Source organism: Orbicella franksi, chromosome 13, assembly GCF_964199315.1.
Source record: "Orbicella franksi chromosome 13, jaOrbFran1.1, whole genome shotgun sequence".
Classification (NCBI taxonomy): Eukaryota; Metazoa; Cnidaria; class Anthozoa; order Scleractinia; family Merulinidae; genus Orbicella; species Orbicella franksi.
This window is the reverse complement of record NC_138157.1, coordinates 6,175,848-6,194,900: the sequence shown is the minus strand read 5'-3', so window position 1 is coordinate 6,194,900 and position 19,053 is coordinate 6,175,848. Positions and strand designations below refer to the sequence as shown.

Here is a 19,053-nt window from a genome sequence, read left to right as displayed (position 1 = left end):
CAGAAGTTAATTGATGTCGAAATACTATAGTGCCAATGTCTATGACATATAACAAGCCGTTGACTGAAAGGTTGCTGTCTCTTTACCATAAGGATTACAAGCATTTGTTGACTGTTGATCTGTTCAGCGTTTCTCTTTTGTCGCGTGTTGACACTGTAATTCGTTATATCGAGGTAGATTTTACGTTTGGACTTCCGGATTATGTTCGTTATATCGAAGAATTCGTTATATCGAGGTTCGTTATATCGAGGTTCTATTCCATACATTTTACTGTAACTTTGGCCGGGACCTAGAATATCGTTCGTTATATCGAGGACTTCGTTAAATAGAGGTTCGTTAAATCGAGGTTCCTCTGTATCTCTGATGTAATATTCCAAGACATGGTGATAATTTGAATTTCAATGCTTAGGCCCGGTTTAAACGTCGCATTTTACATGTACCGAATCAAATACTAATTTTAGTCGACTCGAATGAATAAGTTCGGCTGATTTGATTTAAACGTCGCATTTTTTTTTGCCGAATAAAATTGCTGAGCGCGAGCGACGTGTTAATTCCCATTCGAGCAAACATAATTTATTTAACATAATTTATGAATTAGGTTCGGCGCATTTAAAATGCGGCGTTCAAATCAACTGTCGAACCGAGTTAGTCGTATATTCGACTGGATCAGTCGAATATTCGACTGACTAGTATTGAATTGAAATATGTCGCATTTAATTGATTTAAACGTCGCATTTTACGTGCACTTAATTCGGCAATTCGATTCGGCGCATGTAAAATGCGACGTTTAAACCGGGCCTTGCTCTTACTGACTCACCTGACTTGGGATATGTGACCACGAAAAGGTCATCTGGCCTCGTCCGAAAATTTGTGATAGAGTCGCAAAGCAACTGAGGATCGGGAGTGTAGTGTGCAGGTATTTTCAAACCCAAAACGTCAATTAACTTTTCAGATGTCCATTGACCTTCTGTTACTTGAAAGACAGGAAAACTCGCCATTATTCACTGCAAACGTGGTAGGCAAATTTATGTCATTTATGTCACGCAAGAACGTTTCATTTTACATGACGTCACGGCAGCCATATTGTGTTCGAAAACAATGAAACGGCGGCCATTTTAGTACCAAACCAATTGCTGGTTTTCAGTGTCACGCAATTCAAAATAGATCAAAATAAAAATCGAAACCAGTCAATAAATAAAGTCCAGAATCTGGGAAATGAAAGAAGATAAATATGCAAAGACTCTCGCAAAAATGCTGGTCACAGCAATTTTTCTTATGCGAGATATGCGGAGAAATTTTTTTTCCAAATTTATAGAGATTTGTATGGAGACGCCATGCTGGTGTCCATCCGTATGGGCACCAACATGGCGGCCGGAAACCAACAGAAACATCTGTCACTGAGTTTTGATACAAAAGCGCGAATTTATCCCTCGAGGAACTCAAACATTAAAATAATACTCTTTCTAACACATGAACTGTTCAGATAGCCAAGTTTCCCGAAATAAGTCACTTTTTTAACCATCATGACAGCTCTCTAAGCCGTCATGTAAAGGCCGCGTCACGCAAATATGGTTGGCCATTCGTTTCAAAATTACGACAGGGTATACGCGGGTTTTTCTGCCGCGTATACTAGTTTACATACGTTACGTATGGGCTTTAAGCTCATAAATACGACCGTTTAGATCCGTATATACGCATTTTTAAAGGACCACACATTTGCGTAAATTCAAGCGCGGGGATATGCGAAATAAATCCCCAAATATACGCGTCTAATAAGGACCCATATATACGCGAGCTAAAATGCGCGTATATGCGGGTCTCGTAAATTACGTTGTATATGCCAGCACCAAATGTGCCCTTTTAAGATAATGGCTGTTCATGTATGATAGCAATGAAAATTACTTTAACTAGGAATCGTCAATATGGCGGCAGTGGTAAAATGGCTTGTCTTGCTCTGTCTGCTATTTAATGTTTGTTACTGCAGCTCTCCAGTGACTGAACTTCTAGAAACAGTTATGCGTGTTTTGAATGACTGTTCAAGATTTTATCCTAACGCTAATCGTCGTGAAGTTGCCGTGGATTACTCTGTACATCGTTTAGTGGCCTGCGTAGCTTGGCGGTTTTTAGGCAATTTGAACGCTAAGAGAGCGACGAAGCCGCGATAACGAGCGCCAAATGCGGTGTAGCCACAATGAACCTGAGGGGGTTCCTGCTCGTTTTCGCTGCTTTGTCGCTTTGTGCGCTCGCGCTCAAATTGCTTAAAAAATATGCTAAACCGTCAAGCTACGCAGGCTAATTCTTTAGTTGATTCATTGGACAGAGGTACCAAGGCGAATGCTGAGAGGATACGGCCTCTAGAATCACTGGTGAGACAAATGCAATATTTACTACTTAGATGGGAAATGTTTGCAAAATTAAGAGCAGTTTCATGCACCTCAGTGTACTCCCATTAGGGCTTTGCCAACTGCATCAGCTTCTATTAGTAATGAAAGAGTGGGTCGTCCAGCCCATGATATACCAATACCTCAAGGGGAGTTTTAGGAAACAGAATGTGATTTTAGTGTAAGTCCTATTGGGTCTTCACCAGATAATTCATCTGGTTGGGTGTTATCATCAAATGTGCCCCTGACAGCTAGTATTTCCAGTATTACATATATCTTGTAAAATCACTGCGTTCACCCATATTGGTTGTGCGTGCAGCATGGTTATTCCATGCCTCAGCTAGGAGGTTTAACTGGTTGTTAATTCTGCAAAGAAATATGTAATACAAACAGAACAGATCGATTATGCTGCTCGATTCCAGGATGCCATTTTCTTCTAACTGGTAGAACAGAGTGTAGTAGAACTGACCGACTTCAATAAAGACTTCTCTCCAGAGACGTTCAATTCACTGGTTGTGTACAGACAACCCAGCAATTTTGCTTCCCCTATTAAATACCCTGTGCCATAGCATAGCTCTTCCTACCTCTAAATTTTCATCCCCTTCGTCTGAACACACTCTAGGGGGCAATTCATAATTTTGCACAGCAGCTAAGAACAGAGCGAGCCCAGTTGCATTAGAATTTTTTGTTGCACCACTTTAAGTCTAAAGCCCTGTCAAAACCACCACGTATTACAAACCTCCAACTGATAAGGCAGTGTAGTCCATCAATGTGCCAGAGAGAATTAGGTCCCCTGACGCCTTGTGATGGTATTCAACCACCTCAAATCAGACCCTGCTGGGTCAGTTCGAAAAAACTTTTCCTTACACGCTGACGCTGAACATAGATGTTTCTACTTCGCAAATGACCCAGCATGATACTGATACCAGATTTGGAAAACCCACGTCAGTCTTATTTCTCGAATCATCAGGGCCGGGTTGTTCGAAAGCCGGTTAACGCTAACCCAGGATTAAAAGTTAACCCAAATATAAAGTTTCCTCTATAAAACTGTTTTCCACTGTTTATGCTTTGTGTAGTTTGAGATTACTCAAGTTCAAAACTGAACTGCAAACATTTCCCATCTATGTAGTAAGTATTGAATTTGTCTCACCAGCTATTCGACAGGCAGAATTCTCTCAGCATTCGCTTGGGCACCTCTGTCCCAAACGGTGAACAGAATCCACAGCAACATCACGACGAACGATCAAGTTCTCTGCCATGTTACGATTAGCGTGAGGATAAAATCTTGAACAGTCATTCAAAACACGCATAACTGTTTCTAGAAGTTCAGTCACTGGGGGAGCTGCAGTAACAAACATTTTAGCAGATAGAGCAAAACAAGCCATTTCGCCACCGCCGCCATATTGACGATTTTTAGTTAAAGTAATTTTCATTGCTATCATACACGCAGAGCCATTCTCATTAAAAGGCACATTTCGTGCTGGCATATACAACGTAATTTACGAGACCCGCATATACGCGCATTTTAGCTCGCGTATATATGGGTGCTTGTAGGACACGTCTATTTGGGCATTTATTTCGCATATCCCCGCGCTTGAATTTACGCAAATGTGTGGCCCTTTAAAAATGCGTATATACGCGATCTAAACGGTCGTATATATGAGCTTAAAGCCCATGCGTAACGTATGTAAACAAGTATACGCGGCAGAAAAACCCGCGTATACCCTGTCGTAATTTTGAAACGAATGGCCAACCATACGCAAAAGCTTAGAAATTCAAGCGTAGTGTATCACAAAACCAAGAACCCATTCGGAGCGAAAATTTGTATGAATATTAGTTTTCAGCTGCTCTTATACATCATTTAAGTAAAATCTCAGGAAGATCAATAGTTTTGTAGTTCGAATTTTAGTGACGGCATGTGAAAACCAGCTATCCTGTGGGAGTTGAACTCTTTTTTTATGTAAAAATTTCCCTTTCTGCAAATAAATTTGCATGTGTGCTTGCCATGTGAGTCAAAACGCTCTATAGCTGCAGGCTAAGCGCTCTCTCCTCCGCAGATCCTCCCTTGGGCAGGGGGGGGGGGGGTATTTGTAGTGGGAAGGCGCGCGGGGAACCATTCTCTCTAAGGCCCCGCAAGCTAAGAGTAGCGAGGACGAGAATGGTTAATGAAGAGCTTCCGTTATTCCCTCTCCCCAGCCTCTCAGCTAGCAGCCGTACATGGTCTAGGCAGCACGAAATAGGCCGGAAACGAAGGCCAGCGGCGAGCATTCGGCGAGCGAAGCAAGTTGACACCCCCACCCGCTTATTTTTCTTCTTCTCCGTATAGCCCAGTCGGGAGCCTGTTCAAAGGCTAGCTTCTAGCCTTGCTTCTAGTGCGATGAAATTCTCCTTCGCAGCCGTTAATTACATTAAGTTAATCACCGATAAAACATAACGGGATAATGAAGATTCAAGGCGTCCCCTGCACCTCTCCAAGATGAATTTTGCATGATCTGTAAGTGGTACACGCTCTTACTGGGTGCACCACTCATCGCGAAAGAAAAATAAAAGGTATACTTTTCTCAGTTGCATTATAATATAATCCAGCGTGTATGTGAGGAAATTTCGGGAAACTTTGTAGTTTCTGCCCAAAATTGCATCGCATCCAAGACGGATTAAATTGTAATGCAAAAGAGAAAAACTAACCGTTTCGATTACAATCAGACCGCGGAGAACCAACCATGATCGCGAATTTGGTTATATCTCCGATCAGCATCCTTTAGTAAATGGCACATTGAAACAGACTGCCTGGTAATCATTCAGTTATTTAATTTACATCATTATTTTCTATTTAACATCAGACTTTGACCCTTTGCTTGTGTAACATGTTGCTTGCATAGATGCTAATTATAAATTATCCTATTCATTCGTTTTCGAGAGTTCGTTGTCTTAGTAAACATCTACTAAATCTCAAAATCAAACTCTAATCCACTTCCCTTCAATTTTTCCAGTACTTCCTTGTCAAATCTCTCATTCAGTTCTGGAGTGAAGTAATTCTTCCAGTCTCCGACCACTCCCTTCCGAAGAAGCGATGTTTCGCCCTCCTTGCTCTTTACTGAGTAACTTGCAGCATTTTTCTTCATTCTACTGAAAGTGCACTGTTCAGCAATGCGACTGATGAGTTCATCTGACAGCGGCTTGTTGAGGAAGTTAGCGATCATTCGAACATGGGAAAGTAGATCCTGGTGGAGAGAGAACTATCATTTTCCTGGCTTTGAAATATTTGGAACTTTATTGAATATTTCACACGCCAGTTTTGAAAACGTACATTTGCTACAACAATTACGCAGTGGGGAAAAAAGACTGATTGGCAAGAACAATATTTGACAATTGAGATTATCAAGTGAAGAATTTACGGTTTTTCTACGAAAAATTAATAAACAACCGTCAAGCTATTGTTGTGATACATTCAAAGATGTTTCAAAGTTTCCCACTGTCAACTTTTTACGACACTTGAACAGAGGATTATCAGACTGACGAAGCCTGAAAATCTCTGAAAATTGTATATTAGTGATTCAAATTACCGCGTTTCTCCAGTAAGCTCAAGAAAATTAAACGCGATTTGCCCACGCGGGCCTTTTTTTGGTTTTTCTACCAACAATGCGTTTCGAACAGGCTAAACTGCAAACACCACTACAGCAAACCTTTTGTAAATCTTCATATTTAAGAAACAAGACATTGGAATCATCTTTGTGCTTCCTCCAGTCTAGGACATGGTCAGTCCAGAAGTTCAAAGTCACTGTAAATGCATTAAAAAGTCAATTAAGAATGAACTACTTCATGAATGAATGAAGGTTTCAGAACTAATCTTGCAAGATCACTGCAGTTGTCTCCTGTAGAGAAATTTTTGTAACTTTGGCAATCCTGGAGTCTCTCTTTGAGAGGTATAGAGAGATGATTGGAGAGGTTAAGAATGACAGACGTTACTGGGTTGTCGCAAACTTTTGTTATTTAGCCGTTTGTACACTTAAGTGAGAATATTTGTATTTGCTGTGAATAGGAGAGTTTTTTTCAGTTTTGTGTTAGATTGATTTACAAAATCGTTTGTCGTTTGTCCTTCACGACACAAGTAAGGGAAATAGCTGTTGACCCTCTTCTTTGTTTCGTGTAACACGTGCCAATTTCACATCTCACTTCATCCGAGAACGCCTTCTCGATATGGGCGAACTGTTTTTTTTTTTTTTTTTTTTTTTTTAACATTTAACTGTTTTTCACATTTTACATTACGGTTGGTTACTCATCAATCGAACCTGTTAAAGATGTTATGCCTAGCGGTCGAGTAGGAACAAAGAGTTAACGCGCAAGTGGACACACAGAATACGAACAAAGGAGAAAGGAGACTGGAGCGAGCAAACTAAGAGACGAGGTAGGGGTTAAGGAAAGGAGAATAGGGTGTCCTGGGCTTCAAGGGTGTATACGTGGTAAAACGTCCCTGCCACATCATTCAATTCAGTCCAGTTTGCCAATTTACCTGTCGACATTCCGTAACGATGGTCTCACGGTAATGGACATAAGACGCAACCTCGTTTCAGGGCCTCTCCCTTAGGGAAAAGCCCTGGAAACGAGGGCATAAGACTCCCACCCTGACCGTAGACTAACAGTGTTCAGTCAGGTCATGTGAGGAGAAAGAAACTGTTCACCATGTAAGTTAAAAAAAAAAGGCCCGATTTGATACCAACTCCAAACTAACATTAGATTAGCCGAGAAGAATTTAAATGGTGTCTATTTTCTACACTCTTCGGGCTAAATGTATTAAAAACTTACCATTTCCTTCCACAAATAGCTTGGCATAAAATTCCCATGGCCCACTGAATCCATTTCCGAGTATTTTCGAGCTTGTAATAAACTTGAAGTGTGATACTGCAACATCTTTTGGATTGCGAGCAACGTAAATATATTTACACTTTCTGTCTTCGTTTGCACTTTTAGGAATAATATTGTAAGAAAGATGAGTCTTTAAAATACGAGGACTTGGCAGAGTGTTGACGTCAGGTTGAAGGCCCACCCTTGGATTGAAGACAAATTCTAGGAATGGCACTCGCTCTCTCGTATGGTTACTTTTGACTTGTCCTTCGTTAAATATCTGCCATACAATTTCTTGAACCCAGGTTGTCCCTAAAATGACATTTATAACCAAGAATAAAGCAGACAATTGTTATGATTAGTTTTAGAGTCAATGCACAGATAATTTTGCAATTTTATTATCATTTTCATTTTTATCACTATCACTGTCGCTGTCGCTGTCGCTGTCGCTGTCGCTGTCGCTGTCGCTGTCGCTGTCGCTGTCGCTGTCGCTGTCGCTGTCGCTGTCGCTGTCGCTGTCGCTTTCGCTATCATTATCATGATCATAATTATTGTTTATTTTCTGTAAGCCCGCTTGTTTGCAGAAAATTTTTTCACGGACGAGTACTATTCATCCGGGTATTTTCCTCGGACGGTCACCATGGGCTGATAGTGTCTCTCCGTGGATAAACACTATCGCGTCACATGCGCCCTCGTCAACTATCACGCAATAGAAATCTCGAGCTCATAATCTAATTGCTAAATAGGAAAACGAGTGGAAGTTTGGGAAGTTTACTGCGGAACCACTCGCCTGCGGCTCGTAGTTCCCCAGCCACTTTGACAACGTTATGACGCAATTTAACCAATCAGCGCGCGTATATTTTCTTAGGGCTGTTTTCTAAATATATATATTAAAAATAGTGGGGTTTTTGCATTCCAATTGTTTATTGTTAGTTGGGCAACTGAGCTCCCGTAAGAGGCCATCTCTCCCTCACACCTCTAGTGGCCGCGATACATTCTCATAAAGTGGCAAGCTCCAGTTACTGTGGACACCTTTTTCGCGTCCCCCGAGGGTGTCCGCTTACGAAAGCTTTCACTGTATCACTAAACAATAACCCAAGCTGGGTATGTACTGTAATGCAAAACATGTTTATACCTGCTAGGAGTAGTATCCCTTCGACGTGTATGGGGAGACTTCTCAGTGGAGTACGTACAGAGCGATAAATGAAAAAGTAAATAGCACGGGGTGATCCGCGCTCCACTGACTCACTTAATTTTTCGACTTTTTCGGCTTTTAGAAACCCAGTATTTGCAAACAAGTGTTATGTATTATTGTCCATATGTAATAAAAAGAACGTTCAGTACAAGGAGACAAGAAGGTATGAACTTTATGTTATTGTGGTAAGCAAACAGAAAATTCGTATCTTCTTATGTACCACCGGATAATATCCTCTATGTTTAAACTAAATGATGGGCCGTGCAACGTAACGCTGATTAACGTAACGTCACGCTGATTAACGTAAAGTCATGCTGTGACTGAGGTTTACAGTATCTAGGGCTCGAGCCCCTGTCGGAACGGCCCCTTTTTCCGGTCCTTTAACGCTTCGGTTCTAGTTCTACTGTACCCAGGTTGTGCAGAACGTTCTGTGACTGCCTGAACATGTGACCATTCCTCCTCCTCCTCCTCCTCCTGCTGCTGCTGCTACTGCTGCTGCTGCTGCTGCTGCTGCTTCGTCTTCTTCTTCTTTTTTTTTTCGCTTTTTTTGAAACAGTAAGTGATCGAATAATCTTGGTCTTGATCTTAATTTCGAATAATGTGATCTCATCATTTCTGGTGAACGCACGTACTTTTTCAGCGTGTTCGGTGACAATAAAACGTGGTTATATTGTGTTACTCATATTGCGAGTCTTTAGTGTCACAGAAAGTCGGGCCAGCTACGAAATTCACCGCAAGATTTTGCGATTTATAGTGTTTGCCCATCCCCACTTAACAAAGAATGCTTAAAATATACTACAGATGGTAGTAAGTCTTGACAAACGGACTAGCGTGGATAATTCGTCTGGACGGCTGATCCGTCGTTTTCCCATACACAGACGAATAATCTTACAAACTGCCGTTCGTTTCCCAAGTTCGTACTAGAAGGATGATCAGTCGGTAGAATTTATACTCAGGAACAGATGATTCGTGTTGACGTATGATCTCTCTCTGGTGAAAATCGAGCTACATGCGTCCTTACGAATTTTCACGCACCATTTAATCGAAATTATTGGTCCTTTTACAAGCTAATGGACGTCCGAATCCCTCCTGTTACAACCTGCACGATTTATTCTGAACATTTTCAATACAAAGGAAGAGTATTAATTATTTTTAAAAGCTCGAAAGATCTACGATCGGAAAAACCAACAAAAGGCAGCCACCGTACCAGTATTTTGAGCTAGTCACGCTATCAGCCACGAAGTGTCTGTAAACAATATAACGATATTAGAAAATGCCGTGATCAAAACCTTTGAAAAAAAGGACTTTGTTTTTTACTGTAGTCGTTAGCTTGTGCTTGGGTCGGTTGGGGACATATGTGGTCAGTTAACGTCATTGACAACCTCTGAAAATGATACGAGGTATTCATTTTGCCACGACACAAATACCGTAGTCCAAAGTATTGCGTGACGTCTCTTGTGGCAAACTGCCGAGAAAGGAATGCGGAGAAATAACAAGCCTGTTTACATTGAATTCGAGTGAAAGGCAACTTTTCTTAGGTCTTCGACACGCTAAAACATTGTCAGCGATATTTGTTTGTTCATCGGACGAGCTTCCTAATGCAAGACACATAAATAGGGGCTTATAGGACAAGACCTCTAGCTACTGGTATAAAGAGATTGTTGACTCTCGTCGAGGCTATTTTGTAACTTAAGTTTGATATCATATCCCACCGGACCTAATAAGTTTAAGAATGTTTTACACAAGTATTACACCTATAAGATACTGCACGTCGAATACTGACTCACCTGACTTGGGGTATGTGACCACGAAAATGTCATCCGGCCTTGTCTGAAAATTCGTGATAAAGTCGCAAAGTAACTGAGGATTGGAAGCGAAATCTAGAGGCATTTTCAAGCCCAAAACGTTGATGAGTTTTTCTGACGTCCACTCGCCTTCGGTAACTTGAACAAATGGAGAACTCGCCATGATCATTAGTAACGCAGCACAGTACTTCAGCAATTTCCCTGATCGAATTCGGATACAAATCTCGTTTCCAGATCAGAGGCGATCTTTTCGGTTAGCACAGCTGACCGAAAACGCGCGGGCTCCGCGTACGAGATTGTGAGTCACGCAACTGTGTAAATGCGCAGTGAAGGCTTCTGAAAATCAAGTCACCCCTCGATAGATCGCGTGACTGACACAAACTGAAGCCTGTGTATTTAGAATACGTTTTCACTACGTGATATTTTCCCGGATGTCCTTACCTTTCAGTCATTCGTGTTATACCTTGTGCCGGAGCATTGAATAACCGACCAAGAATTCCACTTTATTGTGCATTCATGCTATTTTATACATTCAGATGAAGCTTCAAATCAAAAGAGTTTAGATCTTTCCCGAAAAATAACTAATATAAAACCAGTTTTGAAAGAAAAGGCAACCCTTTATGCTTTCGCATACTTTTCTTCCTTTCGACTGATTTACTTTTTCAATGCTTTAGCCGCTGATTTCTCCATTTTTTGGCGTGGGTTGAATTTTTAGGGCTCCAGATGGCATGGATAATGTATGCATGATGAATTTTACCACTTGAAAGTAACAAAACTGACCGCGGAACAGTACACGTGACCCCTAATAATTGTTTCATCTTCGCCAGATGATGGTCTCCGCGGTCCCTGGTTACATAGACATTGCATAATAATTTCTGATTTTATCCATTCCACGTTCAGTTTATCTCCTAATGTCCGCTTATTAACAGCTCTGTATATGTACTGGTGCGAATGTCTACTACAGGCCTATAAAAGCATCTTTTGACGACAGTTCTCTGTCATATTCGTACCAGATTTTTTGATCATACATGTTTATTGTAATTTATTAACTGCAAGACAAATTAGCTATGTAAGTGGCGAGTCATTAAAACAAACTAACGCACTACAAATCCGTTTTCCCCAGCTCTTTGCCTCCTCCTATATCTCAAAATCAAACTCTAATCCACTTCCTTTTAATTTTGCCAACACTTCATTCTCAAATCTCTCATTCAGTTCTGGAGTGAAGTAATTCTTCCAGTCTCCGACCACGCCCTTCCGAAGTAGCGATGTTTCTCCCTGGTCAGCTGTCTTAATTTGGTAACTAACAGCATTCTTCTTCATCCCACTGAAACTACATTGTTCAGCAATGCGACTGAAGAGGTCATCTGACAGAGGCTTGTCGAGAAAGTTTGCTATCATTCGGACATGGGAAAGTAGATCCTAGTGGAGAGAGAAGTATTATTTTCTTGAGCTTATATCGAGGTTCCATTTGTCAAAGTTATATTTTTCGTGACAATTGGCCTAGGCACGCTGATAAACGTGCACACTGAACTGCCACAAAGACTGTCATCGTTTCAGAAATCCTCACAGAAAGTAACATACCGTAAATCCTCGAATTAGCACCCGGGGCGCTTATTTCAAAAGTTTAGGAGAAGACGGGGGGAGGGGGCGCTTATTCGAGGGAGGCGCTTAATCGAGGGGGGGGGGCGCTTATTTAATTTTCCTCAAATCGTGGTCGGATATGATCGGGTTTTTTTGTAATAATTATATGTGTAAGTCCCTTAGAAGTTTCAGAACGATCCTGTCTCTCCTGAAGAACTAAGTAGACTCTAAGTAATATAACCCCTTTTAAAGCCGGTTTAGGCCTGCTGCACAGGGTTGGTTGGGGTTTAGGCAATGAATCAGCACGTCTTGGCTACCATGCGTTGCGACGGTCGACGTGCAGCGCTTGAATGCGTCGATAATCACTTGCTTGTGATTAAAGGCGACCAAACCTATACATCCTTTGTTGTACAAATACTCTTCCATGATAAAACAGGCAGAAGGGGGGAGGGGCGCTTATTCGAGGAGAGGCGCTTATTTAAAATTTTGGCGTATATAGGAGAGGCGCTTATTCGAAGGGGGGCGCATATTTGAGGGGAGGCGCTAATTAGAGGATTTAGGGCATTCATCTTGGAATAGTGTAGTGGCTGCCAAATGTCTGGACGCCAGATCCTAAAAAAGAGGAAACATATCCCATCCAAGATATTTGAAGAAAGACGAAGTAACAAGTGATTCTTACGATCCGAGTTTTAAATGTTTCACCGGATACTCATCCAATTGAAATTCCGATCCTAGGAGTAAATTGTTCCTTTGATTAAAAGCTCAGTACATTATGATCATTTCTTGGAAGGTGTTGTTATTGGTGGAAATAGATTATTTAGTCATTCATGAGTTTGAAGTAGACTGCGAACAGTCTCTTTCTTTTCCTAGCGTTCGACTAGTGTCGTGTCCTAGTCCTAGCGCTTGACGAGCGATTGAGCGGTGAAGCCGTCAGCCGCGGGCTCCGAGAGAAAAGAAGAAGTCTCCCTCTCTCTTTCTCTCTTCTCCTCTCTCTTCTCCTGTCTCTCCTCGTTTCTTTTCCTAAATGTCATAATTTTTAAACTCAGTCCCGCGTGCGGAGGATTTCAGGGACAAAACCCAACTAAGCTCAACTACTCCCAGTCTAAGGCTCGAGGCTTCTCTATAATGTGATGAGGGGTAGATCAAAGGACAGTTTAAGTTTTGAAATGTATTATGCGGCGGTTAAACTAAAACTGGGAAGATAGGCTGGACAATACAGAAAGTCAGTTCCATGTTTGTGCAGTGAAGCATTCGTTTATTCGCGGGAGCGAGAGGTAAGATAAAATTCTTTTTTCCTTTCTTCCGTCTTCGCGAAAAAAAAAAAAAGACAAGCCAAGTCGTAAGTTAGTGTCTCAGAGACTAAGACGCGCGCGCGGGAGGGAAATTCGGAAAAGCAAATACGTTCAGAACTAACTTAGAGCCTGCAAAAGGCCAACAAAATACAGGTCTCATTTAACAAACCTTATGTAAATCTTCGTATTTAAGAAACAAGACATTTGGATCATCTTTGTGCTTCGACCATCCCAGAACATGGTCAGTCCAGAGGTTCCAAGCCACTGTTAGAAAAGATCAATTCAGAACTAGTTACAGGAAGCACGAAAAGAGGTCCTTAGAGCATAAATAGGTGACCACAGGAGGATGCTCTCTTATGATTTTTAACAACCTGGCGAGGAGGAGGGACTCTTATGTGAAAACGTCGGGTATGCTCATCGGAAAATTTGAATTAGGCACTAAACAGGGTTTCCAAAAAATATGAATTTGCCCTTGGGACAACTACCTCTCAAATTTTGCTTGCCCCATATAGAAAAGTCTTAGTTTGCTATTTTCATGATTTAGCTGGCAGATAAATTGCTTGATGTCCCGCCCATCGGGAAAGTACAGTGAGAATGAAAAATTACTTGCCCAGAAGGAAAATCTACTTGTCTGGGACAATGGGACGGCACTTTTTTTGAGCCCTGCCAAAGGAGATCAATCTGGGTGTGGTCGAGCTTTATTCGACCTTTAAGGGATACCGCTTTAAAACGGACAGACAACATTTAACGGCAAAAGATACCTTGACGGCTTTAAATAGCGACTTTTCGTACTAGTCACCCTTAGCGAGACGACAAGGATCCACAACCGTTTCACATATGAGAGAGACCGATAAAGTCGTTGGCTTCTAATGTTTTTTGCCTCAGCTCTCGATGAAAAATAATCAAAGTGGCTATCAGCCACTGAGTTTTGAAAAGGATCGTCTGCAAACGGTGGCAATTTTTATGCCACAACGCTGAGGTTTTATTCTATGGGTGCTATGCCATTGTTATATCGAAGAAGTAAAGATATAGCCAGCTGGCACTGTTAAGAAAGAACGCAAAACGCGACTGTCAGAGAATACATAAGGAGAGATGTGACTCAGTAAAAAGCACTCGTGAAGTCAAGATGCTACCACAAGGAAAGTCAGGCTGCTTCTCCACCCGGGGGTACTCCCTTATATGGGCTATTTAGGTATGTACGGCACCAAAGGCTAGGGTTTTTCAGCCTTTTTGGTCATAAATAGGGTATCGATTTTGGCCCTTTTGGTCTTAAATAGGGTATGGTTTTTGTACTCTAGTCTTGAATTGGGTATGTTGTTTAGAAGAAGCTACAGCTTTTCCATCATTATCGATAAGACCATAAAGAAAAGCCCTTCAATATTATGTTTAGGGCAGCTGTGTCAGCCGCAACGGTCATAAATAGGGTATCAAATTTTTGTTCTGGTCATAAATAGGGTAGGGAAAATCGCAGATTTGGTCATAAATAGGGTAAAGGTTTTGGGAAGCGAGCCGTACAACCCCTCCAAATTTTTCTGTGAGTACCCCACTGGCTTCTCCACCACTAGAGCTGTTAGTAAGCGAATGCGTGACCAAGTAATAATACCCCCGTGTATTGTGGGTAACTCTCGGCCCTTGAGTACGATGTGTTCTTTCAATGACTCAATATAATATAATCCTGCAGTTCATTTCATACCCTGGCATCTGTTCTTCATCTGCTTTTCCACTTACTTTACTAAACTGCGCGGCGACTAGGTGAAACGGACAGGGTTAATGCTTCGTAATTTATAAACTATTGTTGTGAGATTGTCTTGAAAATATGCAGACCTCCCAAGAACATTTCACAACAATAGTTTACGCAAAAGTTGGGGGGCAAACAGAGTGCATTATGAGGAATTGGAAAATACAGAACAGGAACGATTGCCAGTAAGAGTACAGTGCCATGTATTTTCTTTTACTTCTCGTCAAGGCATTTGTTTATATTATTTCGCCATCTTTGATATATTTATTCAGTGAGAGTACCGTAATTATACGCAGCAAAACGAGGTGTTCGAATCAATTCTTCTATACGTCTCTCGTCAAAAAAAATTCAATCAAAAAAGATTCCTCCCCCCTCCACCGGTATTTACACTTATGCAAATTTTGCAGCAAAGTGAGACAGTACTACATAAAAAAATTGTGCGAAGTCCTTTATTCTGTAATGTCAAATGTAATAACATTATAGTTTCATACATATAAAAAATTTAGGGCGAAGAATTCTTCGCCCTGTCCAGTTCTCTGTAAAAATATAGATTTGATACATATAAAAAATTTAGTGCAAAGAATTCTTCGCCCATGCCCGTTCTCTGTAATAACATTTCAGTTCTTATACATATAAAAAATTTAGCGCGAAGAAGTCTTCGCCCTGTCCAGTTCTCTATAATAAAAAAAGTCTTTTATATATATAAAAAATTTAGTGCGAAGAAGTCTTCGCTCTGTCCAGTTCTCTGTGATAAAAATATAGCTTTAATACATATAAAAAATTTAGTGCGAAGAAGTCTTCGCCATGCCCAGTTCTCTGTAATAAAAAATATTTTTTATACATATAAAAAATTTAGGGCGAAGAAGTCTTCGCCATGTCCAGTTCTCTATAGTAAAAAAATATTTTTTATACATATAAAAAATTCAGTGCGAGGAATTCTTCGCCCTGTCCAGTTCTCTGTAAAAATATAGTTTTGATACATATCAAAAATTTAGTGCGAAGAAGTCTTCGCCATGTCCAGTTCTCTATAATAAAAAAAATTACTTTTTTATACATATAAAAAAATTTAAAGCGAAGAAGTCTTCGCCATGTCCAGTTCTCTGCGATAAAAATACAGTTTTAATACATATAAAAAATTTAGTGCGAAGAAGTCTTCGCTCTGTCCAGTTCTCTGTGATAAAAATACAGTTCTAATACACATAAAAAATTTAGTGCAAAGAAGTCTTCGCCCTGTCCATATCTCTGCGAAATAAATATAGCTTGATACATATAAAACATTTAGTGCGAGGAAATCTTCGCTCTCTCCAGTGCTCTGTGATAAAAATACAGTTTTGATACATGTAAAAAATTTAGTGCGAAAAAGTCTTCGCCCTGCCCCGCTGTCTGTAATTGGGTTGGACTCCCCCTTAGATATTTTTCAGAAACACGCTTATATTGTGTAGACAACTGTCAAAATGTTTTGAAAGCCAGATTAAGCTAATCCAGGTGAACAATGTCTCATTACCCTCGCCAATATCTGGGCATGAACAATTTGGTGCAAAAACGGTTTTCCCGCAATAGTTAACAATTATTCACCGAAGTGGAAGTGAATAATCCACCACTTTCACCGACACAGGTGAATAATTGTTTTAGTATATAGATCACACAAGTTGAAAAATCAGCCGATAAAATTGGCTCCTCAGTAACGGAAGCGGAACGCCAAGCCATTTTGTTTTTTCTACGTTTGCTCATATTTGTTCATAGGTGAATAGTACTTACTACTCACCTCCGAGCTTGCCAATCAGAATGCGCGGAAAGCACTATTTACCTGTGTGGTATATACTAATACTGTATAAAGTTGTTATTATATTAGGTGTGCAAACCCTCCTTGCTTTGCTGCATGAATGATACAGCAATCACTGTTAATGTTTCTTTTATGCAAATCAGCACATTTGACAGTTCAGAAGACATCCACTTTCAGAAGCTTAGAGAAATATTATGTCATCCGAAGGTATTTCGTCTACTGCAACTTGTATGTTGTGCGAACTGTCAAAGCCATCGAAAGTTATCGTACAAGTTCCTTCTTTAACTTCTTTTATTACTCCGATGTACCACTTTGTGGTTCCTTCGTCATCTTCCTCGATTTCCACATTAACATACACAACGTTCACTGGGCACGGGCCACTTTCTTCAAGTCCAATTTTCTTTGATTCATGTGGTACCAGGGGGGACAAAGGAGGCTTAAACCTATATATCGAACTCGAGAGACAAAAGTTCGATCGAATTGATGCAGGAAACATAAGAACGTCTTTACACAAACGTTTAGCTTTCTCGAAGTAAAGCTACAGCAATCTCTGACGAAGCCGCCGGACGAGGATAAATATGATATCCATGAAAGGAAGCAACATACTTGACTATACTTGCGAACACAGGTGAATATATGAAAGATCACATATTTGAACTGTGGAGAAAGAGTAGAAAGATGTGAAGACACGGTTGATCATCGCAGTTATATACACAACTTGAACAGTCGAAGCCTAAACAACATTCAAGCCTGAACGTGATTATAACCCATGACCCGGTCCAGCGCTCTACCAATTGCAACTGAACTACCAAGCCAACTGGGATTTCGTCACGCTGTGAGTTCCTAATATACCCGTAGGATATATATTACGAACTCGTACGTATTAACATTTTATTATTTTTTAATTGTATAAAATAAATAGATTCCATGTGCAGTAACTGATCACAGAAGAGGTCAAAATTTAGTGACACACTCGGCTGTTGCCTCCTGTGCCACATTTTTGTTCTTACCACGTTTGACGTCTTCTGTGTTGTCAAGTAGAATACTGAACAACAATCAAAATTTATAGTGCGAGACAACCCTACCTTTGGTAAAACATGTACAGATCACGTGACAAACCAGGTAACTCGATGACGTCACAATATCGACATCGATATTAAGATCGAAGAAAAAAGTCAGAATCGATGGTCTCTTACGGCTAACGACGCTTTTTTACGCCTAACGGTTCTCTTTAGGGTTAAGGGAACTCTTAGAAATTATATTCCATTGTTTAAAAAAATCAGAAATTTATTTTGATTACTGTAAAACATATTTAAGGTCTTAGGACCATTCCGGGATGGAAAAAGGTATTATTACAAGATTTGTAGACCACCATAGTTACCACAATACACGACACAAAAAACTCTTTATTTAGTCTAATTTTTTGACAGTTAATCAGTGTTGACGGCTAATGGTTAAAAGTTTCCGATCTAAATTTCTGGCCCGTTTTATAGTTAACGTCTAACCCCATTGAGACCCTCAGAAACGTACTCGGTATCATATCGGTCTGAAAAAAAATGGTATCGGTCCATCACACAACTACATCGGGGCAACCTCCTGCGAATGCGTTCTTTTGGCTCGTCACGAGGTCCTTCCAAATAGCGAGGAAAGATTGCGTGACGTGCACAAAGAGCGTCTCCGTGTATTAAACATGGAGTGTTTTTCTGTGGACGTTTCCGGTTACCCCTTGGGGTACTCCTATATATGGGGTCTTTAGGGGAAGGGGGCTGGGAGGGGGTTCCCACTTAACAAGATCTGCTGCTTTTTGCTTCCCTAACAATCTCGTTTCCAGGATTTTTCCCTTGAACGAGGCTGCCTTTCTATCTCTGGGACAAGATATGCCCAGATGTAACTAATCGATAACATCAATGAAATCAATGAGTAATCAATGGGCAATCTATGGGTAATCAGTTGATCAGTCATTGATTATTACCGATGATCGATGAGCAATCGATGGTTAATCAATAGGCCAACAAACTCCCATCATCAGTCACTGAATACATTGATTAGTCATTGATGACGTTGGTTAGTCGTCGATATCAGTTATCTATTGGCTAAGCAAACAATAACAAATCGACAACAAAGAAATACGAACAGCTTCTTTAAAGTTCTTATGAAGTAAACATACTTGCTGCTGATTTGAAAGGCTCTTCCAAGTTAAGAAGAATGGCGCTTTCCTTTTTCGAATATCCTTTTTCATTTTGGAGATATTTACGTTTTTGTATTATCCAAATGAGGAAAGTGATGACGTCATAAGAAGTTCTTCTTTAACAGTAAAACACCTTAATTAAGTACATCAAAAAAGAAACAGAATGACACCTATTCTGTTGTTGCCATGACAATACTCTTGGCTCCAGTCTCTGTCTGTGAAAAACCAAATATCCCTATTTGCAACCC

General features: G+C 40.6%; 3 protein-coding genes across 3 annotated transcripts in view; all 3 read right to left on the bottom strand.

Annotated features, from left to right (window-relative positions):
* The window catches only part of LOC145465741 (sulfotransferase 1B1-like), a 10,224-nt gene extending 9,138 nt beyond the window's left edge, over positions 1–1,086 (bottom strand). Inside the window, exon 1 of the mRNA XM_081449507.1 lies at positions 818–1,086. Coding sequence (XP_081305633.1) covers positions 818–998 — 181 coding nt within the window. The 5' untranslated portion in view covers positions 999–1,086. The remainder of the gene's footprint in view (positions 1–817) is intronic.
* A 3,377-nt stretch (positions 1,087–4,463) lies between these two features.
* On the bottom strand, positions 4,464–12,228 carry LOC145464936 (sulfotransferase 1C4-like). Its single transcript, XM_081448747.1, has 4 exons — positions 10,206–12,228; positions 7,185–7,535; positions 6,065–6,159; positions 4,464–5,602 (listed from the first exon to the last, which is right to left on the bottom strand). The coding sequence occupies exons 1-4, from the start codon at positions 10,390–10,392 to the stop codon at positions 5,324–5,326; spliced, it is 912 nt and encodes a 303-aa protein (XP_081304873.1). The 5' UTR covers positions 10,393–12,228; the 3' UTR covers positions 4,464–5,323.
* Positions 11,361–17,113, bottom strand: LOC145466301 (sulfotransferase 1C2-like). Its single transcript, XM_081450006.1, has 3 exons — positions 16,888–17,113; positions 13,266–13,360; positions 11,361–11,642 (listed from the first exon to the last, which is right to left on the bottom strand). The coding sequence occupies exons 1-3, from the start codon at positions 17,111–17,113 to the stop codon at positions 11,361–11,363; spliced, it is 603 nt and encodes a 200-aa protein (XP_081306132.1).
* Positions 17,114–19,053: the final 1,940 nt, after the last annotated feature.

What these genes read in the sequence shown, in the direction of transcription:
- LOC145464936 (XM_081448747.1), bottom strand. Translation starts at nt 10,392, where the DNA reads ATGATCATGGCGAGTTCTCCATTTGTTCAAGTTACCGAAGGCGAGTGG. An exon ending in GCTATTTGTGGAAGGAAATG is followed by an intron (nt 6,160 to 7,184) that starts GTAAGTTTTTAA and finishes ATGCATTTACAG; the next exon opens with TGACTTTGAACTTCTGGACT. An exon ending in AATATGAAGATTTACAAAAG is followed by an intron (nt 5,603 to 6,064) that starts GTTTGCTGTAGT and finishes TCTCTCCACCAG; the next exon opens with GATCTACTTTCCCATGTTCG.
- LOC145466301 (XM_081450006.1), bottom strand. Translation starts at nt 17,113, where the DNA reads ATGTTTCCTGCATCAATTCGATCGAACTTTTGTCTCTCGAGTTCGATA. An exon ending in AGAAGTTAAAGAAGGAACTT is followed by an intron (nt 13,361 to 16,887) that starts GTACGATAACTT and finishes CTTTTCTAACAG; the next exon opens with TGGCTTGGAACCTCTGGACT. An exon ending in AATACGAAGATTTACATAAG is followed by an intron (nt 11,643 to 13,265) that starts GTTTGTTAAATG and finishes TCTCTCCACTAG; the next exon opens with GATCTACTTTCCCATGTCCG.